The sequence below is a fragment of the Balaenoptera ricei genome, chromosome 21 (assembly GCF_028023285.1).
Source record: "Balaenoptera ricei isolate mBalRic1 chromosome 21, mBalRic1.hap2, whole genome shotgun sequence".
Lineage (NCBI taxonomy): Eukaryota > Metazoa > Chordata > Mammalia > Artiodactyla > Balaenopteridae > Balaenoptera > Balaenoptera ricei.
Genome location: NC_082659.1, coordinates 22,457,669 through 22,479,252, shown reverse-complemented (window position 1 = coordinate 22,479,252; position 21,584 = coordinate 22,457,669). Strand labels below are relative to the sequence as shown.

Here is a 21,584-nt window from a genome sequence, read left to right as displayed (position 1 = left end):
GTGACCTCACTTCTCTAATGAATCTAAGAAGAACTGCTGATTTTTCAGTTTGTTCAGATATTTACCTGTTAGGACAGAGTGGCAACTTCCAAGCTCCTTCCATGCTGGACTCAAAACTAGCAGTCTCATATAAGTTTTTTACAATGGAATAAAACATGTTAATTCTCAATATTTCTTACGTTTTAGGTTGCACTAAATATAAGGTTTACTAAATTTTTAAGTCTATCTGTAACTTTATAACCAACAAAAAAGTTTCTAGTGCTTTTGTCAGAAAGATTTTAAGGTCATAGAACAATAATATTTTCCCAGGTGATCATTAAGATCAACTTTGCACACAGTTCAGCTTGTATGATCATTTTTGTAGTTCCATAGTGAGGACAGCCTGTATTTTATTTACCCTCTATTTTATTTCTCATATATACATGGGTTCCTATTCTGGTTTAATAATATACTGATGTACTGTTATAGCTTATTAGATTTTTTTAAACTACTGAAATTTGGAGTGTGTTTTGATATTGGATATGGACATTTCTTTCCTCATTCCAACTTTACCCTACTTTAAAATATCTGCTTTATGGTGATATATCCCTCTTGATCATAATGACTTTTTAAAAATATGTTGCTGGAATCTATTTGCTAATATTAGTTAGAACTTAAGATCTTAAAAGAAATGTGCTTCTAGTTACTTTTGGGGTAAATTTTCCATATCTGATTTTTGTATTAGGACTCTTCTAGCTTTTTTAATACATTGGAAAATAACTGATGTCTTTCTAAGGTGTATATCTTTGATTATATTTTCTAATTTCATAAAACTACTTGTATTCTCTACTCAAAATATGAGTAAATATTGGCTGCATATAACTTATCAATAATCAGCCATTTTGTCCAGATTTTCAAATGTGTTGGTATAAAGCTAGCATAGTATTCTTTTGTAATTAAAAAAAAAAATTCTGTTTTATAGCTAGTCCCATCTCTATCATATTTGCCAAATATTGCTTATTTTACTGGTCTTTCTTTTGGTTTTATTTGTCAAGTTTACTGCTTTTCTTCTCTATTTTTGACTTTTCTCTTTATTAATTTTGTCCTTCCACTCTTTTGGATTTACCTTGTTCTTTTTCTATGTCTACTGTCCAATTCCTGTAGCTTCAAGAGCCATTTTCAACAACTCAGCCAGCTCTGCCAGCTGTGTCACGGCCACTTTATCATATGCCATTAAAACTTAATCTCATACACTGGGTTAAGACTCAGCAGCCTTATCTTGCTTTCACAAGTGTTCTACGGCCTTGGGTCCTTCTTCTCCTAAATTAGCACTATCATCAGGGAAAATTCTAGTGGGTTGCATGCTGCTTATAAGGCTTGCCTTTCCTCCAGTTTCATAATAAAAAACATTTCCACCCTTTTTTTGATGTTGATCGAAAATTTGGCAACACTTCTTTGCACTGTATTCAAATCCCGAAATATAAGCAAGTCTTCATGCACACAGGCTCACTGAAATGTCATAATTTTAAACTACGTATGACCTTGAACAATGACCTTTCCAAATACTCCATGGTCCCCCTTTCTTCCTAGGTGTTCAGAGTTTTTCATTCCTACAACATCTTTTACACATGGTCAATTTGTGTCATAAACTCTTCCTCCCTCCCACTCTGAGTATATATCCAAAGGAAACATCATCATTATTTGAAGAGATATCTGTACTCCCATGGTCATTGTAGCATTATTCACAAGAGCCAAGGTATGGAAACAACCTAAGTGTCCATAGTAGATTAATGGATAAAGGAAATATGACATATACACACACACACACACACACACACATATATACACATACAATGGAATATTATTCAACCTTTAAAAAGAAGAAAATCCTATAATTTAAGACAACATGGATAAAACTGGAGGACACTATGCTAAGTGAAATAAGACAAATAGTGCATGATGTCACTTATATGTGGACTCTAAAAAAATAACTAAATAAACTCTTCCTTCCCTGGACATTTTCCTCAGCAGAATCTAGCCGCCTCTACTATGCGTCTCATCTTTTTTTCATTGTTTGTACCATATCACAACCCCAGGGAACCTATGTATTTACTGATGTGTATCTAGATTATAGTTTACCATTGTTCTTTTTCTTCGTAATTCATTCCTTCCACTTCTGGTATCAGAACCTCATTTTTCCTTTGGAGAAGTCCTTGTGATTCAGGTAGGCTGTGTGTCTCCTCGGCAGTGATGCTCTGACCGAAGCGCAAAGCCCGTGCAATCCTACAATGTTCTGAAACAGTATTGGTGGCCATAATGTCTTGGCACTTGCAGTCCAGAGCAGAATGCACAGGTGAAGGATGTATGGCTAGATAAAGGCTAGAGCCACAGTGAGGAGGAAAATAGGAGCGCGATGGCTCCCACATGTGTGAGCTGGGATGGGGTTCGGGGGCATGGCTGCACCGAGGCTGAGAGCTGACACCAAAATACGGGGCGACAGGAAGCTTGCTTAGGTGGGATTGTTACAAGCGTCACTGCTAAGAGGAATGGGGCCATTTATTATTTTTGAAAGTCAAATGTTTGTAGATTGGCAACTGTCTATACTTTTAGTTTCAAATGGCTTTATTAGACTAATAACCTCTGATACAAATGGGCTTCAATTAAAGAGCTTGGATATAATTTGGTGTAATATCTCAGCTCAAGAAATAAGGAGATTTTTCCTCCCATAAAAGCCAGGGTAAATTTTCTCGTAAGTGGTAGAGGTTATTATGGTACTTACTCATTTTTTTCTGTTCATTTAATCAAAAGTGGTGCAATTTCCACTTGATGGAGATTAGATGGTGCTCTTTTGAGCTAATGTTGTGAGTCAGTCACTAGACTACTTTGTGCTTCAAGACTGAAAGAAGCCATTGTCCTTATGTCTTCTTGCCCTTAGCCTTGTCTTCTCCGGGGAGTTCTGGGGGATAGTGTTGGATGAATTGAAGCTTATGTCTCACCTCTAAGTGATGATACTCTTCAGCTTACAATAGGCAGAGAGTAATTCCCTGAGATGGAAGAGGAGCTTACAGGTCTCTAGCTGGTTAGAGATGGGAGGGAGTATGTTTACCTGGACTTACCCTGCCATAGGTGTCAGCTCTTACACGTCTATCCCTCAGCAGCAGACGCTGGTGTGTTTCCATATTATTGCTATGCCCTGCAAGTTTATAACCATCAACTGTGTTTAACTACTTTGATCTATTAATTTAATAGCCATGGGTAGGTAGTGTCACCTGCCAATTATTATCAGGTATTAGATAGTATCTACTATTATTACTATTAGAATTTTCTATATGATTGAGTATAGCTTCAGTTTGAGTTTCATCTAACAGAATATACTTTTTTTGTTTTACAAATATCACAGTGAGACACACATGAAATAATCATAAATAAAAGCTGAAAAAAGAATCTCAGCAAAAAAGATGCATGCTTATGTGACATTACTGCCTTCTAGGGCTTTGATCTGAGATTCCCTAATTTTTCATTTTGGATGTCATGGGATATGGTAAATGAAATTTATCCTTCCCAAATCTGTCAAGCATTTCATTTTGGTGGGGAGGGTGGTCATGCTGTAACACCAGTTGGTGTTTCTTGGTGATAGTTTGGGGTTTTAGTTAACTATAGGGTTTGTTTCTATTTGAGATATAGTTGAGATGTAAGTGGCATACAGTAAAATGCACAGTCTGAAAGTATACAATTTGGTAAGTTTTGAGCTGTGTATATACCCATAAAGCCATCACCACAATCAAGAAAATGAACAAATCCCTCTCCCTCGGGAGTTTCCTCTGGGTCACTCCGATCCCTTACCGTCTGCCACCTCCACCCCAGACAACCACTGATCTGCTTTCCGTTACTATAGATTAGTTTCCATTTTCTAGAATTCTATGTAATGGGATCATACAGTATGCACTCTTTTTTGGTCTGGCTTCGTTTCCTCAGCATAGTTATTTCTGGATTCATCTGTGTTGTGTATACCCATGGTTCATTCCCTTTTATTGCTGGTCTGTATTCCATTGTATGGATATACCACAGTTTATCATCTGCTCACCTTTTAATGGACATTTGGGTTGCTCCTGGATTTTGGCTACTTCAGATGAAACTGCTATGAACATTTATATATAGATCTTTGATTGGATTTATGCTTTCTCTTCTCTTGGGTGAAAGTTTAAGAGTGACCTGCTGGATCACGTGGCAGGTGTATGTTTCCACTTTTCAAGAAATGCCACCAGCAGTGTTGAGAGTTCCCGTTCCTGCAGTCCTGGCTAACGCTGGGTGTGGTCAGCCTTTGTTGTTTAGACACCCTAAGAGATGTGAAGGGTATCTCGTTCTGGTTTTGGTTGCATTTCCCTAATGAGTAATGATGTGGAGCATCTTTTCATGTGCTTATTTACCATTGGTGCACCTTGTTTGGAGAAATGTCTGTTCAAACTTTTTCTGCCCCCTTTTTATTGGTTTTTTTTCTTCTTACTGAGTTTTTAGAGTTCTTTATATATTCTGTATACAAGCCCTTTTATCAGATACATGCTTTGCAAATCTTTCCTCCTAGTCTGTGTCTTGTCTGTTCATTCATTGTCTTTGGAGGAACGTAAGTTTTTAACTTTGATGACGGGCTTATCATTTAGAAAGAAACTATTTTATTCACAATATCAAAAGTACTTTTAAGACTTATAAAAACACTTCTACTTTCAGCTAAGACAGAGTAACAGAGACTGTATTTACTCTTGCACCTGGGAGTAAACTCCAGCAAAGTATATAAAATAATGATTTTCAAGACCCTGAGCATCAGGTGACAAAGGACAATGATCCCGAGATACAGGAAACAAATGGGTGGGTCCCATAACTGGCCCAGCGTAGTGCCTTGAGAGTGTCCAGGCGGCGGTGCAGAGAGGGCCGAGCTGAGACAGACCCTCTGAATTAAGGAGCCCAGGGTGACTGGAGTTTGCAGGACACAGGACTGGAGAGAAGGGACCTCCAGAGGGTTCCCTGGAGAACCCAGCAGGGTGCTGATCAGCACATGTGTGTGAGCAAACTGTCTGAGACCGGGGAAAGGGGGTGGTGCTAAGCTCTCATTTCAGCTCCTCCTACCCACACCCAGAGCGCTAAGTAACTTGTGGCGTCTCTGTTCCCAATTCCCCGCCCCCGCTCTCTAAATAACCCATTTCCAACGATAGTTCAGAAGAGGGCATTTTTAGCTACACTTAACAGGCCTTCCTAAAGAGTCTCTGAGTCTTGTAATTCTCAGAATTTAGAAAACCTTTCAAGATGTTGGCATTAGAATCTTCCCAAATGGGTCTTGAGTTTGGCAAGACTTTTAGTTTGTAAAAGATGCGAGAACCAGGTAGGACGGAAAAGCAGAGTGAGTTCCAGAGCGGAGCACTCCTGGGTTGTGTGCCAGGCCTGGCATGTGGAGGAACAGTGATACGCCGAGAAGTCTGACACCTGCCCAGCTGGGCCTTCGTGTGCCCTTGGGAAGAAGAGGGTGTAGACTGTGGCCCTGACGGCCTGACTGTGCACCACACCAGTGTCAGATCTGGAACCACAGACCTGAGGGAACTTGAGAAGCTGCCTTGTATATGCCGTCCACTTATGGACTCATCAAATGATTGATTCTTCTTCACCATCTATCTCAGGCCTGCTATGGGCCGGGCACTATTCTGGATGCTTGGATCCAACAGTGAGCAAGAGAAATCCCCACACTCGTGACTCGTACATTCTAGTAGAGGAGACACACCATCAACCAATATATGTCAAGTGGACAGAAGTACCGTAAGAAAAATAAAGCAGGTGATGGGATGTGGGTGACCAGGAGGTTGGGGGGTGCTATTTATACAGGGTGGTCAGGGAGTTCTTTTTGAGGTGGTGACATCTGAGCAGAGACTTGAATGAAGCTTGTATGGGGAGGGGGGAGGGGGACCTAAGTGGTGAAAACGGGGTCCTGAGGTGGGAGTGTGTTTTAGAAGGAGGCCAATGGGGCTAGAGCAGGATGAGGAAGGAGCGAGGGGCAGGAGAATGGAGCAGATGACACCGGACCCTGCAGATGTGTGAGTGACAAAGGAGGTGGCAGAGGATCTGAACAGATGAGTAGCATGGCCTGACGTGCCCTGGGAGGGAACCCTTCTGGCTTCAGTGGGGAATAGACTGGGGTCAGGAGCTCAGCTAGGAGACCACCACACATCCGGGTTGATGGTGGCATGGACCAGGGAGCTGAGGAAGTGGTCAGATGCTGATGGGTTTGAAGCTGGAGCAGCGGGATGTGCCGATGTATTCAGCGTGTGGTATGAGAGAAGAAGGGCGGAAAAAATGACCCCATGTGTTCTGTCCAAAGTAACTGAAGGACAGAGTGGACACTCACAGACACGGGAAGCCTGGGAACGGAGTGGCCTGGTGGAGCGTGAGGCCAGTGGGAATCAGGAGTTTGATTTTGGGCACATCGGTATCCAAGTGACAGTGTTTAATAGGTAGTGAGATCTCAGCTGATATTCAGGCCAGAAGTCAGGACTGGAGGTGACCTGAGACCACGGCCAGGGAAGTAGACTGAGCTACCCCAAGAAATGGTTCTTTCCCCTGATGAAGCCAGTCCTGTTTGGGGGTCCCATACTTTCTAATGGGTGTCCACACTTTTCATGATTACATTTTCTTTGCACTGAGGCTTCTTCATTTGAAAGCCAGCTGCACCTGTCGGCAGGAAGGTGTACCTGAAAAATAAGAAAAAATAGACTTAAATAATTAAATAAGAATTCTTTCTTGTTCACAGTTACAACTTTGAAGAGGCTGGAGAGTCTAAGGAGGGCTCGGTTTCCATTGGTCCTGCAATGTTAACACTTTTCAGGACGCCAGGGATGCTTTTTGTTTAAAATGGCCTCAAGTCCAGGCTGGATCTTCTGGGAATGAAACTTGGGTGGGGGGGAGTAGATAAAGAAAAGCTGGTGTTGGAAGAGGGTCCTGGCTGGAACACGTTCCCAGTAGTGTTTGTTTATGCAAGTGGGAGACATTATTCATGTGCAAAATAAGGAGGCTGAACCATCTCAAGCTTTCTTCCAGCCTCAAGGCTCTGTGGGTCTGACCCTAAGCCTGTGGGGTCTCTCAGCAACCCCCTCACCCAGAGGAATTCATTTCTCCTGCCCCCTCCCTTCCTCCAAGAAAAACCGATTTGCAGGAATTCGTATCTTCGTTCTGAGACCTGAAGCCAAGATACGGTTTCTGATCATTCTTCAGGACTTCAGGTGGCTCCCTTAGTCCTTCAGAACCAGGTCGATTTTGACAAGGCTGCCGGGCCAGTGTTTCAAATTTCAGGTCAGGTCCTAAAAGTTCCTCCCGTTTCTCAGTTGAAAGGAGAACTCAGGTTGGAGGGAGACAGTTTTAGCCTGAAGGCTTTTATGAAACTGTCTGCATTCACTCACTCCTCTGAGCCTGGAGCCGTTTCCAGTAAGAAGGAGGTGACAGGCTCTCCAAATCGAGTCACCTTTTGAAAGCACTCCAGCCCAGCAGCATGGGGGCTTTTGATAATCCTGACTTGCGTCTTGAGAAGAGGGCAGGCCAGAGCTGGGTTTGGGCTCTGTTCCTCCTCCGCCCCCTCCTCACCCCCCCCCTCCTCCCCCCTCCTCCCCACCCCCTCCCCTTAGCGTACTTTGATCTGTGAAGCATGTCTAATCCTCAGCCAAGTCTGCTAGAACTTTATCCAGAGCCGGAAAAGGGGAAATATTTTTCCTTTCTTGGGTGGATTTGTATTTATATAAACCCTTAGCAACGCTGATGGAGCCAAGTGGCCAGCACACGCGTCTGAGGAGCGGGGAGTTGGAATGACTGAGTGGCGGGAATAGGCAGGGCAGCGTGTCCCTCTGTCCCCGGTCAGCTTTGACATGGGTCAGACCTACTAAAGGTCAGGAGAGGGTGGTGTTAAGTCCTCACGTGCATTTTGCTGAAGGATGTGCTTGTTCGTAAGGCCGTTTATACAACAGCTCGAGCTGAGCCAGCAACGGATCAGTTTAACTCCAGATCATAACTCCAGTGAGATACCTGTATGTATATGAATGATTAGGTCACTTTATTTCTTTTGTCGTCACTAAGAATATAGGGTTGTGGAAGGCCTTAGCTGTCCTCTGAAACTTTAACCTCGGCAGCTTGACCTTTTCACAGTGTGTCCCGTTATTGATTTTACTTGCATGAATTTGTCTACACCTTTTTGGTCAAGCCCTTGCCATTTCTCATGGGTAGTGAGTTTTAAACTCTTTTTTTATTGAGTAACATTGGTTTATAACATTATATAAGTTTCAGGTGTACAACATTATATTTCTACATCTGTACACCCTACAGTGTGCTCACCACCAAAAATTCCGGTTCTATCCATCACCATCTATTTCCTCCTTTTTACCCTCCCCCCATCCCTTCCCCTCTGGGAATCACGATTCTGTTCTTTGCATCTACCTGTTTGTTTTTGTTTAGTTTGGTTTGTTCATTTAGTTATTGTTTATTAGTTTTTTATATTCCACATATGAGTGACATCAGACAGTATTTGTCTTTCTCCATCTGACTTATTTCAGGGTGATGAATTATTTAATTATTTTTAATTTTTTTATTCTTTTGGCTGCGCTGCACGGCATGTGGGAGCTTAGTTCCCCTGACCAGGGATTGAATCCGTGCCCCTTGCATTGGAAGCACTGCGTCTTAACCACTGGACCACCAGGGAAGTCCGGGGTGGTGAATTTTTAAAGCCTGCTTACCATCGATATGAAGGCTTTCTTGTCCTAAAACCACCTTGTTGAAGTGGTACCTCATTGTTCTACATTTCTAGGATACAGCATGATTCGCTTTCAGATATTCTCGAGAAATCTTGTACAGAATCTAAAGACAGGCTCTCTCGTTCTTGTGATATCGCGATTTGTGTATTATCTGGGCTAGTCTGGGACTGATAAAGGTGCTGACAACAGCCAGTGTATAGAACGTTGATATAAAGCAATCTATTATTTTGCTATTTTTTGCTTTTAGAACCAAAAGCAAACCCTGTGTAGGCACCCCAGATTCTGGCAACTTCCCTGGAGTAATTCTGCTACATATTAATAAGCCCCACAGGAGCCTGGTCTCCAGGAATGTTTATTTTGTGTCTGTTGGGGTCTCATACTTCAGCAGGGAATCTTCCCAAAGTTTCTCCCTGGCATCTCATCCCAGTTCTGTGATGGACACTTGGGGAAGGAAACTCCTTGGGGACCCTGGGACTCTTTCAGCAGGTGGAGAGAATCCAGGCAGAAAAGCAGCCTGGAGGAGGAGGAGGAGGAGATGGGGACTCTTGTTCCACCGCAGGTGATGGAAATAGGGGGGCTGTAGAAGGGGAATTTCAAAGTGCTGAGTTATGAGGAAGTGGTGGGGAAGAATGGGACAGAGGGTTGCATGTGGTCAAATAAAAACACACACACACACAAAAAGACGTTAGGAAAAGGAAGTGTAAGCTTGTAATGTGAGGGAAGAAGATTTACAAAGAAATGTTGTCAGCAGTTTCCCCCCCCCCACCCTTGGTTGAACTTTTGCCAAGTGCTTGATCTGAGGTCCCAGCTCTTTTGATCCAGAAGAGACCTGTGTGATGACCCACCCAGGAGGGGCCCTGGACCAAATGCCACTCTTCTTAGTTTAGCATACCTGAGATGTTTAGTCACCTCCTGCTCCTCAAACAAACAAACAAGAAGCTTTATGTAATTAAAAGCAAACATTACTATGAGGACAATCATCTTCTGTCAGGAATTGGGTTAAACAAGGAAAAGCTACGCTTGTCTGCTCCAGATGGAGCACCTGCCATAAAAGGAAAAATTTCAAAGTGTCCATCATTTGTGCCTGGCTTGCGGGGAGGCTTGGCTTCCACTGAATTACTCATCAGGAAAGTCTGAGTGCTTCACAGGTTAGCAACATGGAATGAGTCAGAGAAGAAATCAAGAGTGTGGCCTTTGTCTTTCCTTCTGCCTGTAACTGTCACCACTGTCACCACCCTGGAGGATGTTGGGAAGACGCTGAAGTGTTGAAATTTCGTTTGTTCAGTGCAGCCTAATGACAAACCATGAAGACTCACTGAAGATAGGTACTGAGTTATATATACCCTTAGTTCAAGGTCATCTCTAAGAACCCCAACTGGCCTGCTTCTGTTTTGCTTATAGGTTGTCCTCTCTTAGTGATAAGACTTTACAAATTGTCCCCGAAGCTTCAAGGCACAGAAGGGCATTTCTGAGTGATTTTTTTTAAAAAAACAAAGTCCCAGCATTTAGAATCAAAACTGGACTTGAGAATTCAACAAATCTGAGAGACAGAAATGCCTTTACACTGTTAAATTGCCTGGAACTCAGTGGATTCCTATACTTTGAAGAACTGCAGGGCTATATGGTGAAAGTGAAAACACAGTTCTGGAAGACAGTCACAATGTCTGATGGTGTAAGTTTTTGCATCTACTTTTGCACTTCATAACTTAGGATGTATCCGATTATTAAGTGGCCCTATCAATTTGACTTCTTTCCAAGAGGAACAAATTGAGCCAAAAGCAAACTGGTCACAGGGAGAACACAGCATCCCTGCAGTTTGGGGGACCCCTCTCAGAGTCCCAGAGCTCCCTAAGAGTATATGGTGAGGCCCAAGTGCTGGATGGTATCTGTGGGCACCCCAGCTGACTTCCCTGTGGCCCAGCAGGAAGATGCCTGAGAATCTAGGGGCACCCCAGCCAATTTTCTGGCGAGTTCAGCAGTATCCCCCAGGGCACATCCCCAGAGAGTTTCGAGGGTGGCCTAGCTGGCTTCCTCGTTGATTCAGCAGCAACCCGGGGCGGGGGGGCGGGTAGCTTTTCAGGGACTCTAGTTGGTGCCCATCTAGCCTCAGTTCAACAGCATGATCCCCACCTTCCCCCCAAAGACAGCTTCCTGGGGAATTTTGTCAGCACCTAGGGGACAGTTCCCTGCTGGCTTTAGCCAGCTGACTGTGGACTAGTCTGGCCTGGGCAGCCCAGCAGGCTTTTCCCCCACTCAGAGGCTGTACCATACCCCATCCAACCAACGAGGTCTGAATCTCAGCTTTGCCCAGGGCGCTCCCACACCCAAGTTCTTCTTCCTGGGCAATTCTCCCTCAGCCCTGGAGTTATCCTTTAGAGTTTTCTTTCCTCTTGGTAGTAAATTCACTGTAATAGGTTAATAATTATTTATGTTAAAGCTTACTCGGTGGTTCTGTCTCCTGAGTAGACCCTGACTGATCCACACAGCCAGTAAGTCTTAGCCAGGATTGCAACTAAGGCTGTCTGATTCCAGAACCAAACCACTTTGTATTGTTTCTCTATGACCAGCAGTTTCATATACATTGATTGTTGTGATTAAAGTGCTTTAGACTAATTTTTTGTTTTTTAAATTTTTATTGGAGTATAGTTGATTTACAATGTTGTGTTAGTTTCAGGTGAACAGCAAAGTGAATCAGTAATACATATACATATATCCACTCTTTTTTAGATTCTTTTCCCATATGGGTCATTACAGAGTATTGAGTAGAGTTCCCTGTGCTATACAGTAGGTCCTTGTTAGTTATCTATTTTATATATAATAGTGTGTACACGTCAATCCCAGTCTCCCAATTTATTCCTCCCCTGCCCCTTCCACCCGGTAACCATAAGTTTGTTTTCTACATCTGTGGCTCTATTTCTGTTCTGTACCATTCTTTTAGATTACACATATAAATGATCATATGATATGTGTCTTCCTCTGTCTGACTTACTTCACTCAGTATGACAATCTGTAGGTCCATCCATGTTGCTGCAAATGTCATCATTCTTTGTTATGGCTGAGTAATATTCCATTGTATATATGTACCATATCTTCTTTACCCACTCCTCTGTCAGTGGACATTTAGGTTGCTTTCATGTCTTGGCTATTGTAAATAGTGCTGCAATGAACATTAGGGTGCATGTATCTTTTCGAATTATGGTTTTCTCCAGACATATGCCCAGGAGTGGGATTTTGGATCATATGGTAGCTCTATAAGTCTTTTAAGGAACCTTCATACTGTTCTCCATAATGGTTGTACCAATTTACATTCCCACCAACAGTGTAGGAGGGTTCCCTTTTCTCCACACCCTCTCCAGCTTTTATTGTTTGTAGACGTCTTGATGATGGCCATTCTGACTGGTGTGAGGTGAAACCTCATTGTAGTTTTGATTTGCATTTCTCTAATAATTAGTGCTGTTGAGCATCCTTTCATGTGCTTTTTGGCCATCTGTGTATGTCTTCCTTGGAGAAATGTTTATTTAGATCATCCACCCATTTTTTGATTTTTTTTCTTTTTTTGTATTGAGCTGCATGAGCTGTTTATATCTTGGAGATTAATCCCTTGTCAGTCGCATCATTTGCAAATGTTTTCTCCCATTCTGTGGATTGTCTTTTTGTTTTGTTTATGGTTTCCTTTGCTGTGCAAAAGCTTTTAAGTTTCATTATGTCCCATTTGTTTATTTTTGTTTGTATTTTCATTACTCTAGGAGGTGGGTCAAAAATGATCTTGCTGCAATTTATGTATGAGAGTGTTCTGCCTATGTTTTCCTCTAAGTTTTATAGTACCCGGCCTTACATTTAGGTCTTTAATCCATTTTGAGTTTATTTTTGCTTATGGTGTTAGTGTTCTAATTTCATTCTTTTACATGTAGTTGTCCTGTTCTCCCAGCACCACTTACTGAAGAGACTGTCTTTTCTCCATTGTATATTCTTGCCTCCTTTGTCATAGATTAGTTGATCATAGGTGTGTAGGTTTATTTCTGGGCTTTCTCTCCTGTTCCACTGATCTATATTTCTGTTTTTGTGCCAGTACCATACTGTTTTGATGACTGTAGCTTTGTAGTATAGTCTGAAGTCAGGGAGCCTGATTCCTCCGGCTCTGTTTTTCTTTCTCAAGGTTGCTTTGGCTATTCGGGGTCTTTTGTGTTTCCATACAAATTGTAAAATTTTTTGTTCTAGTTTCTGTAAAAAATGGCATTGGTAATTTGCTAAGTATTGCATAGACTGACTTTTGATAAAAATCTGTTTTCAATAGCAAGCACATGTTATTTCACCGTTGTTGTTTTTTTTAATGGAAATGTCTACCATACAGATGGCTTTCTTACCACATAACCCACTCTGGAAAAGACATGGAGACCCCTGTTTATCTTTTCAAAAGAGCAGTTCATCACCTTGGCCTCCAGGGCCTTTGCACTGGGCTCCTTTCTCTCTTTTTTTAACATTTTTTTAATAATTTATTTATTTTTATTATTTATTTATTTATCTTTGGCTGCGTTGGGTCTTCGTTGCTGCACGTGGGCTTTCTCTAGTTGCGGTGAGCGGGGGCTACTCTTTGTTGCGGTGTGCGGGCTTCTCATTGTGGTGGCTTCTCGTTGTGGAGCACAGGCTCTAGGCACGTGGGTTTCAGTAGTTATGGCACGTGGGCTCAGTAGCTGTGGCACATGGGCTTAGTTGCTCCACGGCATGTGGGATCTTCCTGGACCAGGGTTCGAACCCATGTCCCCTGCATTGGAAGGTGGATTCTTAACCACTGGACCACCAGGGAAGTCCCTCCTTCCTCTTTTTTATCTTCTAAGCCTTGTGATCTTTCATTCATTCTATTACTCACTCACTCCTCCATCTACCCACCTGTTCATTGTAGTAGTTCAGACATGGAGACTTAGAGCTGGAGAAAACTCAGAGAGAAACAGGGCCATTTCCTTAATTGTGTTTTTCGGGTGTGGGATACCCAGCTCAGAGTACAAGTGGCAAGTACAACATAATTCACAGCTTTGTGGAAATTTGTCTCTGGCTGTGGTTCCCACTTCCGCCTCCCATTCTTTCCTCAGCCCTCTTCAGTCACACACCTGTCCCCACCTTTCTGCTTCTGTCAAAGCCTCCAGTCACCTCCAAACCCAGTGGTCCCGTCTCCGTTGTTACTTTGCTTGTCCACTCAGCAGAGGTGAGCACAGCTGGTCACTCCCTTTTCTTGAAGGAGTTTGGTTTCCTTTGTGAAGCCATGTTCTTCTTGTTCTCCTTCTGCCTCCTTGGCAGTTCCTGGCTGGCCTCTCTCCTTTTCAGCCTCTAAACTTGGAGCACCCCAGGCTCTTTTTCCTTTTTCTTCTTTATCTACTCAATTTCCTGGGTGATGTCATTCACTTTTATGCCTTTCCAGATCATGTGTTTGCTGATTCCTCCCAAATCTTTACCTCCAGCCTTAACCTTTTCCTGCAAATCCAGAACTGAATGTGTAATTCCACAATTAATATCTATCACTGTTGTCTAACAGTCAAATCTAACTTGGCCAAAACAGAACTCCTAATTTCTCCCCTTCCCACAAACCATCTTCTCGCTTAGTCTTGCAAGTAGTACCACCAGCTGCCGTCTTCCCATACCAAAGATTTGGAATTATCCTTGGTTCGTCTCTGCATCTTACCTCCACATCCAATTCATTGGCAAGTCCTGCTGACTGTCTATGAAACATAACGCCAGTCACTCCATCTCCGTGGGCGCCTCTCCAGACCAGGCCTCCACCACCTCTCACCTGGGCTCCTCTGTGAGCCTTCTTATGGTTTCCTTGCCTTCATTTTGCCATCCCACACAGCAGCCAGAGGGATCTTCTTAGATCAGATGTCATTACTCTGTTTAAAACCTTCCACATGGCTCCCCACCACTTAGAATCAAAACCAAACATTTTCCCCTGGTCTGCGAAGTCCCCATGATCTGGGCCTCACTGCCTTGCTTCTTCATCTTGTCCCGTTTCCCCTTCACCCCATGATCTAGATTCTTCTCTGGGCAGCCAAGCATCTTCCTACTTTCATGACTTTGCATTAGCGGTTTCCTCTGCCTGGAATGTTCTTCCCACGGCTTGCTTCTCCGTGTCGCTCAGATTTCAGCATAAACGTCACCTCCTCAGAGAGGCATCCTGGGCAACCAGTCACTGCCTATCTCATTAGCCTGTTTTAATAATCTGTGTAACAAGTTTTTAATAAGTTATGCAGTTTGTTCCTTACTAATCTTCCTTCTAGACTATAAGCGCCACGAAATCAGGGGTCTTCGTGTACACCTTATTCGCTGCTGTTCTCTCAGAGTCTGTGGTGCTGTCTCACATTAGTTGGTGGTTGTTATGTACCTGTTGAATGAATGAGTGAACTCAGTGGCAGAACCAGACCTAGGACATAAGATTTTCCTCTTTCGTTTCACATCTTATTTATACCAGGATGTCTTTTGCCCGTAAAGTTATCCTAGCTCCAAGTTATTGATATCTCCTGTTTACTTAAAGGTTATGGTAAAATTTCCAAAAACAATTCCAAAGCCAAGTTACCTTTAATCCATTTTGATTTTAAATTTACTTTTAAACTTCACCTTTCATTTCAATATGATAGAAAATACCACATTCAATGACATTTTATGACCTATATCCTTTGGTTTTTAAACTTAAAATTGTTTCCATTTATTCCAAGTGACTGTTATAAAATGGCACTTTAGGACACTTTTATAAGTTGGGAAGATCACACTTCCATAGTTGTGCATAATTTTTACCTCTGTGAAAATGATGTCGGCCAGAGATGGGCCCAGTCCTGGTCTCGGAGATGGAAGGACCAGGTCTGTTTCTGTCTTGACACAGGCTTGCTGTGCTACTTCCTGCACATCAGTTTCTCTTCTAAAAAAAAGTCATAATTCATAGTCACAAAATGGATTTTTTTAAAAAAAAACAAGACTACCAAAAAGTACAACCTAGTCTATTTATTTCTTTGGAACAGCAGCCAAGCCGGAGCTGCCCAACCGTGGTCCTGAGGGAGGCGCTGTGCTGTGATGAGGCTCAGCCGTGGGGACCGTCCCCTGAAGCGGCATGAGGCGGCCAGGTCTGCAAATGTTGGTTTTGTGGGAACCAATAGGTACTGAGAGATCCCTTCCGCTCCCTTTTCTCACACTCTTAAGTGTGCACAGTGGTGCATTTTTCTTATTTTATTTTTTATTCAAGTGTACTTGATTTACAGTATTATGTTAGTTTCAGGTGTACAGCACAGTGATTCATTTTTGCAGATTATACTCCATTATACGTTATTATGAGATAATGGCTATAATTCCCTGGGCTATACAGTATATCCTTGTTGCTTATCTATTTTATGTATAGTACTTTGTATCTGTTAATCCCCTACTCCTAAACTGTCCCTCTTCCCCTCTGGTAACCACTAGTTTGTTTTCTGTGAGTCTGTTTCTGTTCTGCTATATACATTTGTTTGTATGATTTTTTAGATTCCACATATAAGTGGTATCATACAGTATTTGTTTTTCTCTCTCTGACTTATTTCACTAGGCATAATATTCTCTAGGTCCATCCATGTTGCTGCAAACGGTAATATTCCATTGTATGTATATACCACATCTTCGTTATCCAGTTGTCTGTTTATGGGCACTTGGGTTGCTTCCATATCTTGGCCATTGTAAATACTGCTGCTATGAACACTGGGGTGCATGTATCTTTCCAAATTAGTGTTTTAATTTTTTCCCAGATACATACCCAGGAGTGGAATTGCTGGATCATATGGTAGTTCTATTCTTAATTTTTTGAGGAACCTCCATACTGTTTTCCATAGTGGCTGCACTAACTTACATTCCCAGTGTTTACCTCTCCTTTGTATATACTTTCTGGCCTTTGTTTTAAGACAGGATGTCCTTTTATCTCTCTCTGGCGTTCGTCTTCATATAAAAGGGACCATGGAGTTCTCCCATCTTTGCTCCCTTTGATAACTCGGTGGGCTTGCAAAGTGGGAGCCCTCCTGCTCATCAGTTTCTGAGGATGCTGCCTTTGCCCTGAGGGGATGTGGGAAACATGCGTTTGTGTATCACTGCATCTCATCCAGAGTCACACTTAAAAGACAGCAGTGGACTTTGAGGGGTGGAGGAGTGAGCTTCAGAACATTCAAGCTGAAAGAGGCCTTGAAGAAATCTAGATAATTCCTTATTTAATAGAACCTATATAATTGCTTGTTTTAATTTCCAGACCACTTTTGCTGTTTTGAGGGATGTTCATAACTCAGATCTTTACCCTGGATCAGGAACTGGGTTTTATTTATACTGAAAAGACATGTTTTAGGCTTTTAATATTGTGGTTTGGGTCGTCAGAGTGATACATTTTTAGTATTTTGCATAATGTGCCCAATATTTGTGAATTCTGATGATTAGCAGAAAAAGACAAGCTCATTTCACTTATCTCCTGTAGTTTAAAAATAAATCATAATAAAACTTGGTGTTCTATTCTTCCACGGGGAAAAAACAGCTAATGAGCATTCACTAGCATTTTAATGCCAGAAATCTTGAGACAGAGTGATTAAGTAAGAATAGCTTTTCATAACTTTAATGGACACAGGGAGACTGTGTAGTGGCCTAATACAGCCTCAGTAGATGCAGTGGTCTGTTCATGCAGCCAAGTTTCTGCTACTTCAGGAAGACTGTGTAAAAACCGCACATGAATAGAGAATATGCAACAGAGGAGAAAGCATCAGCATTTAAAGCTGGCATCTCTCTTCAGCGTGAAGCATACTTAGCCTTTTTTTTTTCTTAATTGACTCAAGCATAAAAATAAACAAATAACCTCAGGACCATTTAATCTTGAATGACCCATTTCACTCCAAATCCAGTTGTGTTCCTTATCAGTTTATGTTTCTAATGAGAACATACTTTCAAATTTACTTTCTACATAGAAATATCGGTCTCATAATTTTTAATGACTACAGAGAATTCTGTCTTCTGAATTGTGTCATAGTTTTTAATCAGCTCCCCTTTATTGAATATTTGAGAGGGTTACTAAGTTTTCACTGTTTTATGAATACTGTTGCTATGAGCAATCATTGTATAATTTTTGTAAGAAAGGCCCACTTCCTTGAAGCGAGTTCCTAAAAATGGAAATATACCAGGTCACATGAATATTTCTCCTTCCTCTATTGGTAACATATTTTCTGTAAATATAACATTTTTTTTGCAGCTGCCACCAACTTTGGGATTTATCTTTTTTATTAGCTTTTGCTAGTGATGACAGGTGTGTAATAAATCTAAATTCCCCACACTTCCAGGTCTTTTCCAGTCCTGGAAATCAGTATTAGTCTGTCCTTCTCATTCGTTCTCTAGCATCTCATAACTTCCTAGGGGGCATCCACTGCACAGTACCATAGTTCCTTCTTTGTGCACTTGACTTTCTCCAGTGCCGAAACCCTCCACATCACAGGCCTTGCTTTAGACTCCTGTATCCCTGCGGCTCCTCACACAGTAATATCTCCCTGATTAGGTGCTCAACCAATAGCTTGTGCTTTAGTTTGAAAATCAAGTTTGTGTTACGGAAATTGGAGCCAATTAGCCTCTATTTTAGTAACCAACACATGTTAGGAGCCACTCTGTGTGTTATCGATAAGATAGTGTTTTGGTTTTTTTTTTTGAGAGGAAAAATCTGTTTCTCTTACTTTCTTAACTTAGCAACTGGGCACGTTTCCGAAATCCTCAGAATCTGGCCCCAAGCAGTAGCTTGTCGGAGTGCACTCATGTCCTGGAGCTTGTGAACTGTTCTGTTTCTTGCTCATCTGCACAGCACCAAGTGAATTTCTTGTATGCATGACATTTCTCAGTGCCTTCGACTTTCCTGCTGTTTCAGTGGCTGGCAGTGCTGCTAGGGGTAGGACCCACACAAAACCAGTTCCCTGGACCTGTGTGATTCTGGGCATCTGGGGCAGGGCGGGGGAAACTAAAGCTCTTGGTTTAATAGAAACTGATAGCCAATGCTTAATAGTCGACTGCGAATTATTTCCGGTTCTCTGGCAAAACCTACACTATTCCCAGCAAGGAAGCCAGCGGTGCAGGAACGGGAGCCTGGGGTCAGGGCTTGACATCTACATTTGTTATCCTGGGCCCTCAGGCACTTGCAGGCAGGAGGAGCAGAGGCCTGTGTGAAATTCCCGCCAGGAGACAGTTCTTGGGGGAAGCCAGAGATTCCCAGTCTGGGTTCAAGCCTTGGGGGTAATCTTGGGACAGAAAGTAGAAACTGAAAGCATCAGGTGAGGAAGCAGGGGAGAGCGGTCCGGGACCGGGGGTGTTAACAGGCCTGGGTGGTTCAGAGCATTCTCTTGGTGCAGCTCTAGCCCCATGGTGCGTGGTGGGTTTAAAGCTCTCCGTGGGACTCAGAGCAAATCTGTTAAACTCAGAGACCTTCTGACTTGTATTTGGACTGGATGACTTCCAAGTCTCAGTCTGGTGCAACATGCTCTTACTTTGGTTCATTTTATGACTTCGAGAGCATTTAATGTTTACGTTTTTAATTTGCCTTTTTATATTTTGAGATCTTTTCCTAGCTGGTGTCGGAGCAGAATTCTGATAACCATGTATCCATGATACAAGCTAATGATGCTAAATTAACTTTTGCAGTCATTTGGTGTTTACATTAGTTTGGTTAAGGAACTCAAATTACATTTGGTTCATATTGTGCAAAGCCATATAAAATTGTTCAAACCAGGAAACAGCTGTCTTTCATAAAAGTACAAAGATGTCAATGGTTAGTTCATTACTGAATAATAGCATTTTTGGATTACTTTTCTAGGAGAGATGTGTTCTGGAGTAAAGAAGCAGTCCCCACTTTGGGGGGACGGGTATCAGAGGGTGGCAGCAAAAGGTAAGGGCCCCAGAAGTGGGTTCCCAAGGTCACAGCCTGAGTCCACCCCTTGCTAGCCTTGACTCTGGGTACATCACATAACCTCCCTCAACGTTAGCTTCCTCACTTGCAAAATGAGGATATAAACCTTATAGTAACACTGTAAAGATGAAATGAGATGTACGTTTAAAGCTGTCCGTTCAGTGCTGGCACATGGCCATGCTCCATCATTGTGAGTTTGCTGAAGGTGAGACGTTTAGATACACGGCATTTTGAGTCAAAGGATTCTTTGTATCCTCACATGATGGCATATACTTTAGGGTCCCCAGAATTTCAAATCAGTAATACAAGTGATGGCTGTCATAGCTGATGTTTTATTTCCAGTAGCATCTTTCCCCAGTTGGCAGATGTTTTGTGTCCTTGGTTTGGTTTATTTACTTTCTAGGTATAAGTAGGGGAATTTAGGCAATAATGCACCATTGTCCACCAAAAGCTATTTTTTGAATTCTCTGAGCAAGAGCGCCCTGCTGGCCATGAAAACAGAGAAAGGGCAGGAGGCTACTGGGTCAGTGGACGGCGGGGAGGAAACCAAGACACGGAAGGCATCACTGCTCTTAGGGGTTTGATGATCTGGTTGGAGAGATCGTATCCGGGGCAGGCAGAGTACGCGGGTTTCCCTTGGGGTGTTTTTACTAGCTCCCATTACTCATAAGAGAGCATTGTGTTGGTCCTTTACAAATCTGCACACATACCTACCCAGGAAATCCTCTTGCCAGCATGAAGCCGGCCTGTTTACCTTGATAACACACCTTTAGTCAGCTGCATTTCCAGATCATTAATACAGGGCTTTGTTGCAAGGCTGCTGCGAATTCCATCTGCCCCCATCCTAATTATGAACACCTCCTTGGCAGCCCCGCTTCTCCGGGCTCAAGGGATCCTGGCTCAGTTTGCTGCGACGTCTAGATAAAGATCTCTGGAGCCCATCTGGGGAAAGGAAGGTGAGGAAAATAGCAGAACAGATGCTGTCTTTGTCCCAAACGGTAGCCTTCCTGCCATCACCATTAGAATGTTCTCCACAGTGATACAGATGAGCCACTGAGAGCAGAGCCAGTTCTGCTCTGGTTGCACATTTGTTCTCTGATTCCACTGTCTGCAGACCCTTCCCGTCGTCCTCACTACCTGCCCTGCTCCCTGCTTCCTCCACCCCCTCTCTAAGGTGGCCCCATTTTTGAAGGCAAATCTCACTAATGCATGTTTCTTTCTCCTGCAGGGGAGTTGCTGAGTCAGCCCAGACCAGAAGGCGTGGCAGAGATCATATGCCCCAAGAATGGCAGCGAGCGAGTGAATGTTGCCTTGGTTTACCCACCCACACCGACTGTGATCAGCCCATGTTCCAAGTGAGTTCTGAACCCGCAGCCCCGTCCCTCACTCCTGAGAACAGAAGTCCAGGTTAAAGTACCTTTCATCAAACCTGGAAAAGCTCCCCCAGGGCAGACCTAGTTATCTGGGCAACAGCAAAACTATGGCTTATACAACAAACTAGGAACTTTCATTTTTCGTTATTTGTGATTTTTTTTTTTTACTTTTGCTGATAAAAGAACATTTTAAAACAGCTTTTTTGAGATATTGTTCACATATTATACAGTTCACTTGTTTAAAGTGTATGATTCATTGTTTTTTAGTATATTTGCAGATATATGAACCAAAAAGAGCGATGTTTTTTTTTTTTGATGGAGAGTCATAATTCTGTCATTGTAGTATGAAGTGGGCCCTCACTTCAGAAAACAGCGAGGGCTCATTAAATAAGAAAAGCTGGCAGAAAATCTGTAGTAGATCCTTTTTTCTTGTGGGTCTCTGATTCTCTATCAGTCCTCGACAATCAGAAGCAGTGTGGTTTTTTCTCACCTTCCCCAAAATGGACTTAAAGACACAGAATGTACCCGTGTGAACTAACT

The 21,584-nt window shown here is 42.6% G+C and overlaps 1 protein-coding gene across 8 annotated transcripts in view; it reads left to right on the top strand.

The window, feature by feature from the left end:
* MFHAS1 (multifunctional ROCO family signaling regulator 1) overlaps window positions 1-21,584 on the top strand; it is a 125,168-nt gene that overhangs the window by 84,727 nt on the left and 18,857 nt on the right. For 2 of the 8 annotated variants that reach the window (XR_009499920.1, XM_059909458.1), the window contains exons 2-3: window positions 19,579-19,650; window positions 20,900-21,026. Coding sequence is in view for 6 of the 8 variants with exons in the window: in XM_059909458.1 (XP_059765441.1) it covers window positions 19,579-19,650; window positions 20,900-21,026 (199 nt within the window). In the remaining 2 variants the exon portion in view is untranslated. Of the gene's footprint in view, window positions 1-15,754; window positions 15,890-19,578; window positions 19,651-20,540; window positions 20,628-20,899; window positions 21,027-21,584 lie in introns of those variants that run through there. The other 6 variants (XM_059909460.1, XR_009499921.1, XM_059909461.1 and 3 more) reach the window with 6 other exon arrangements.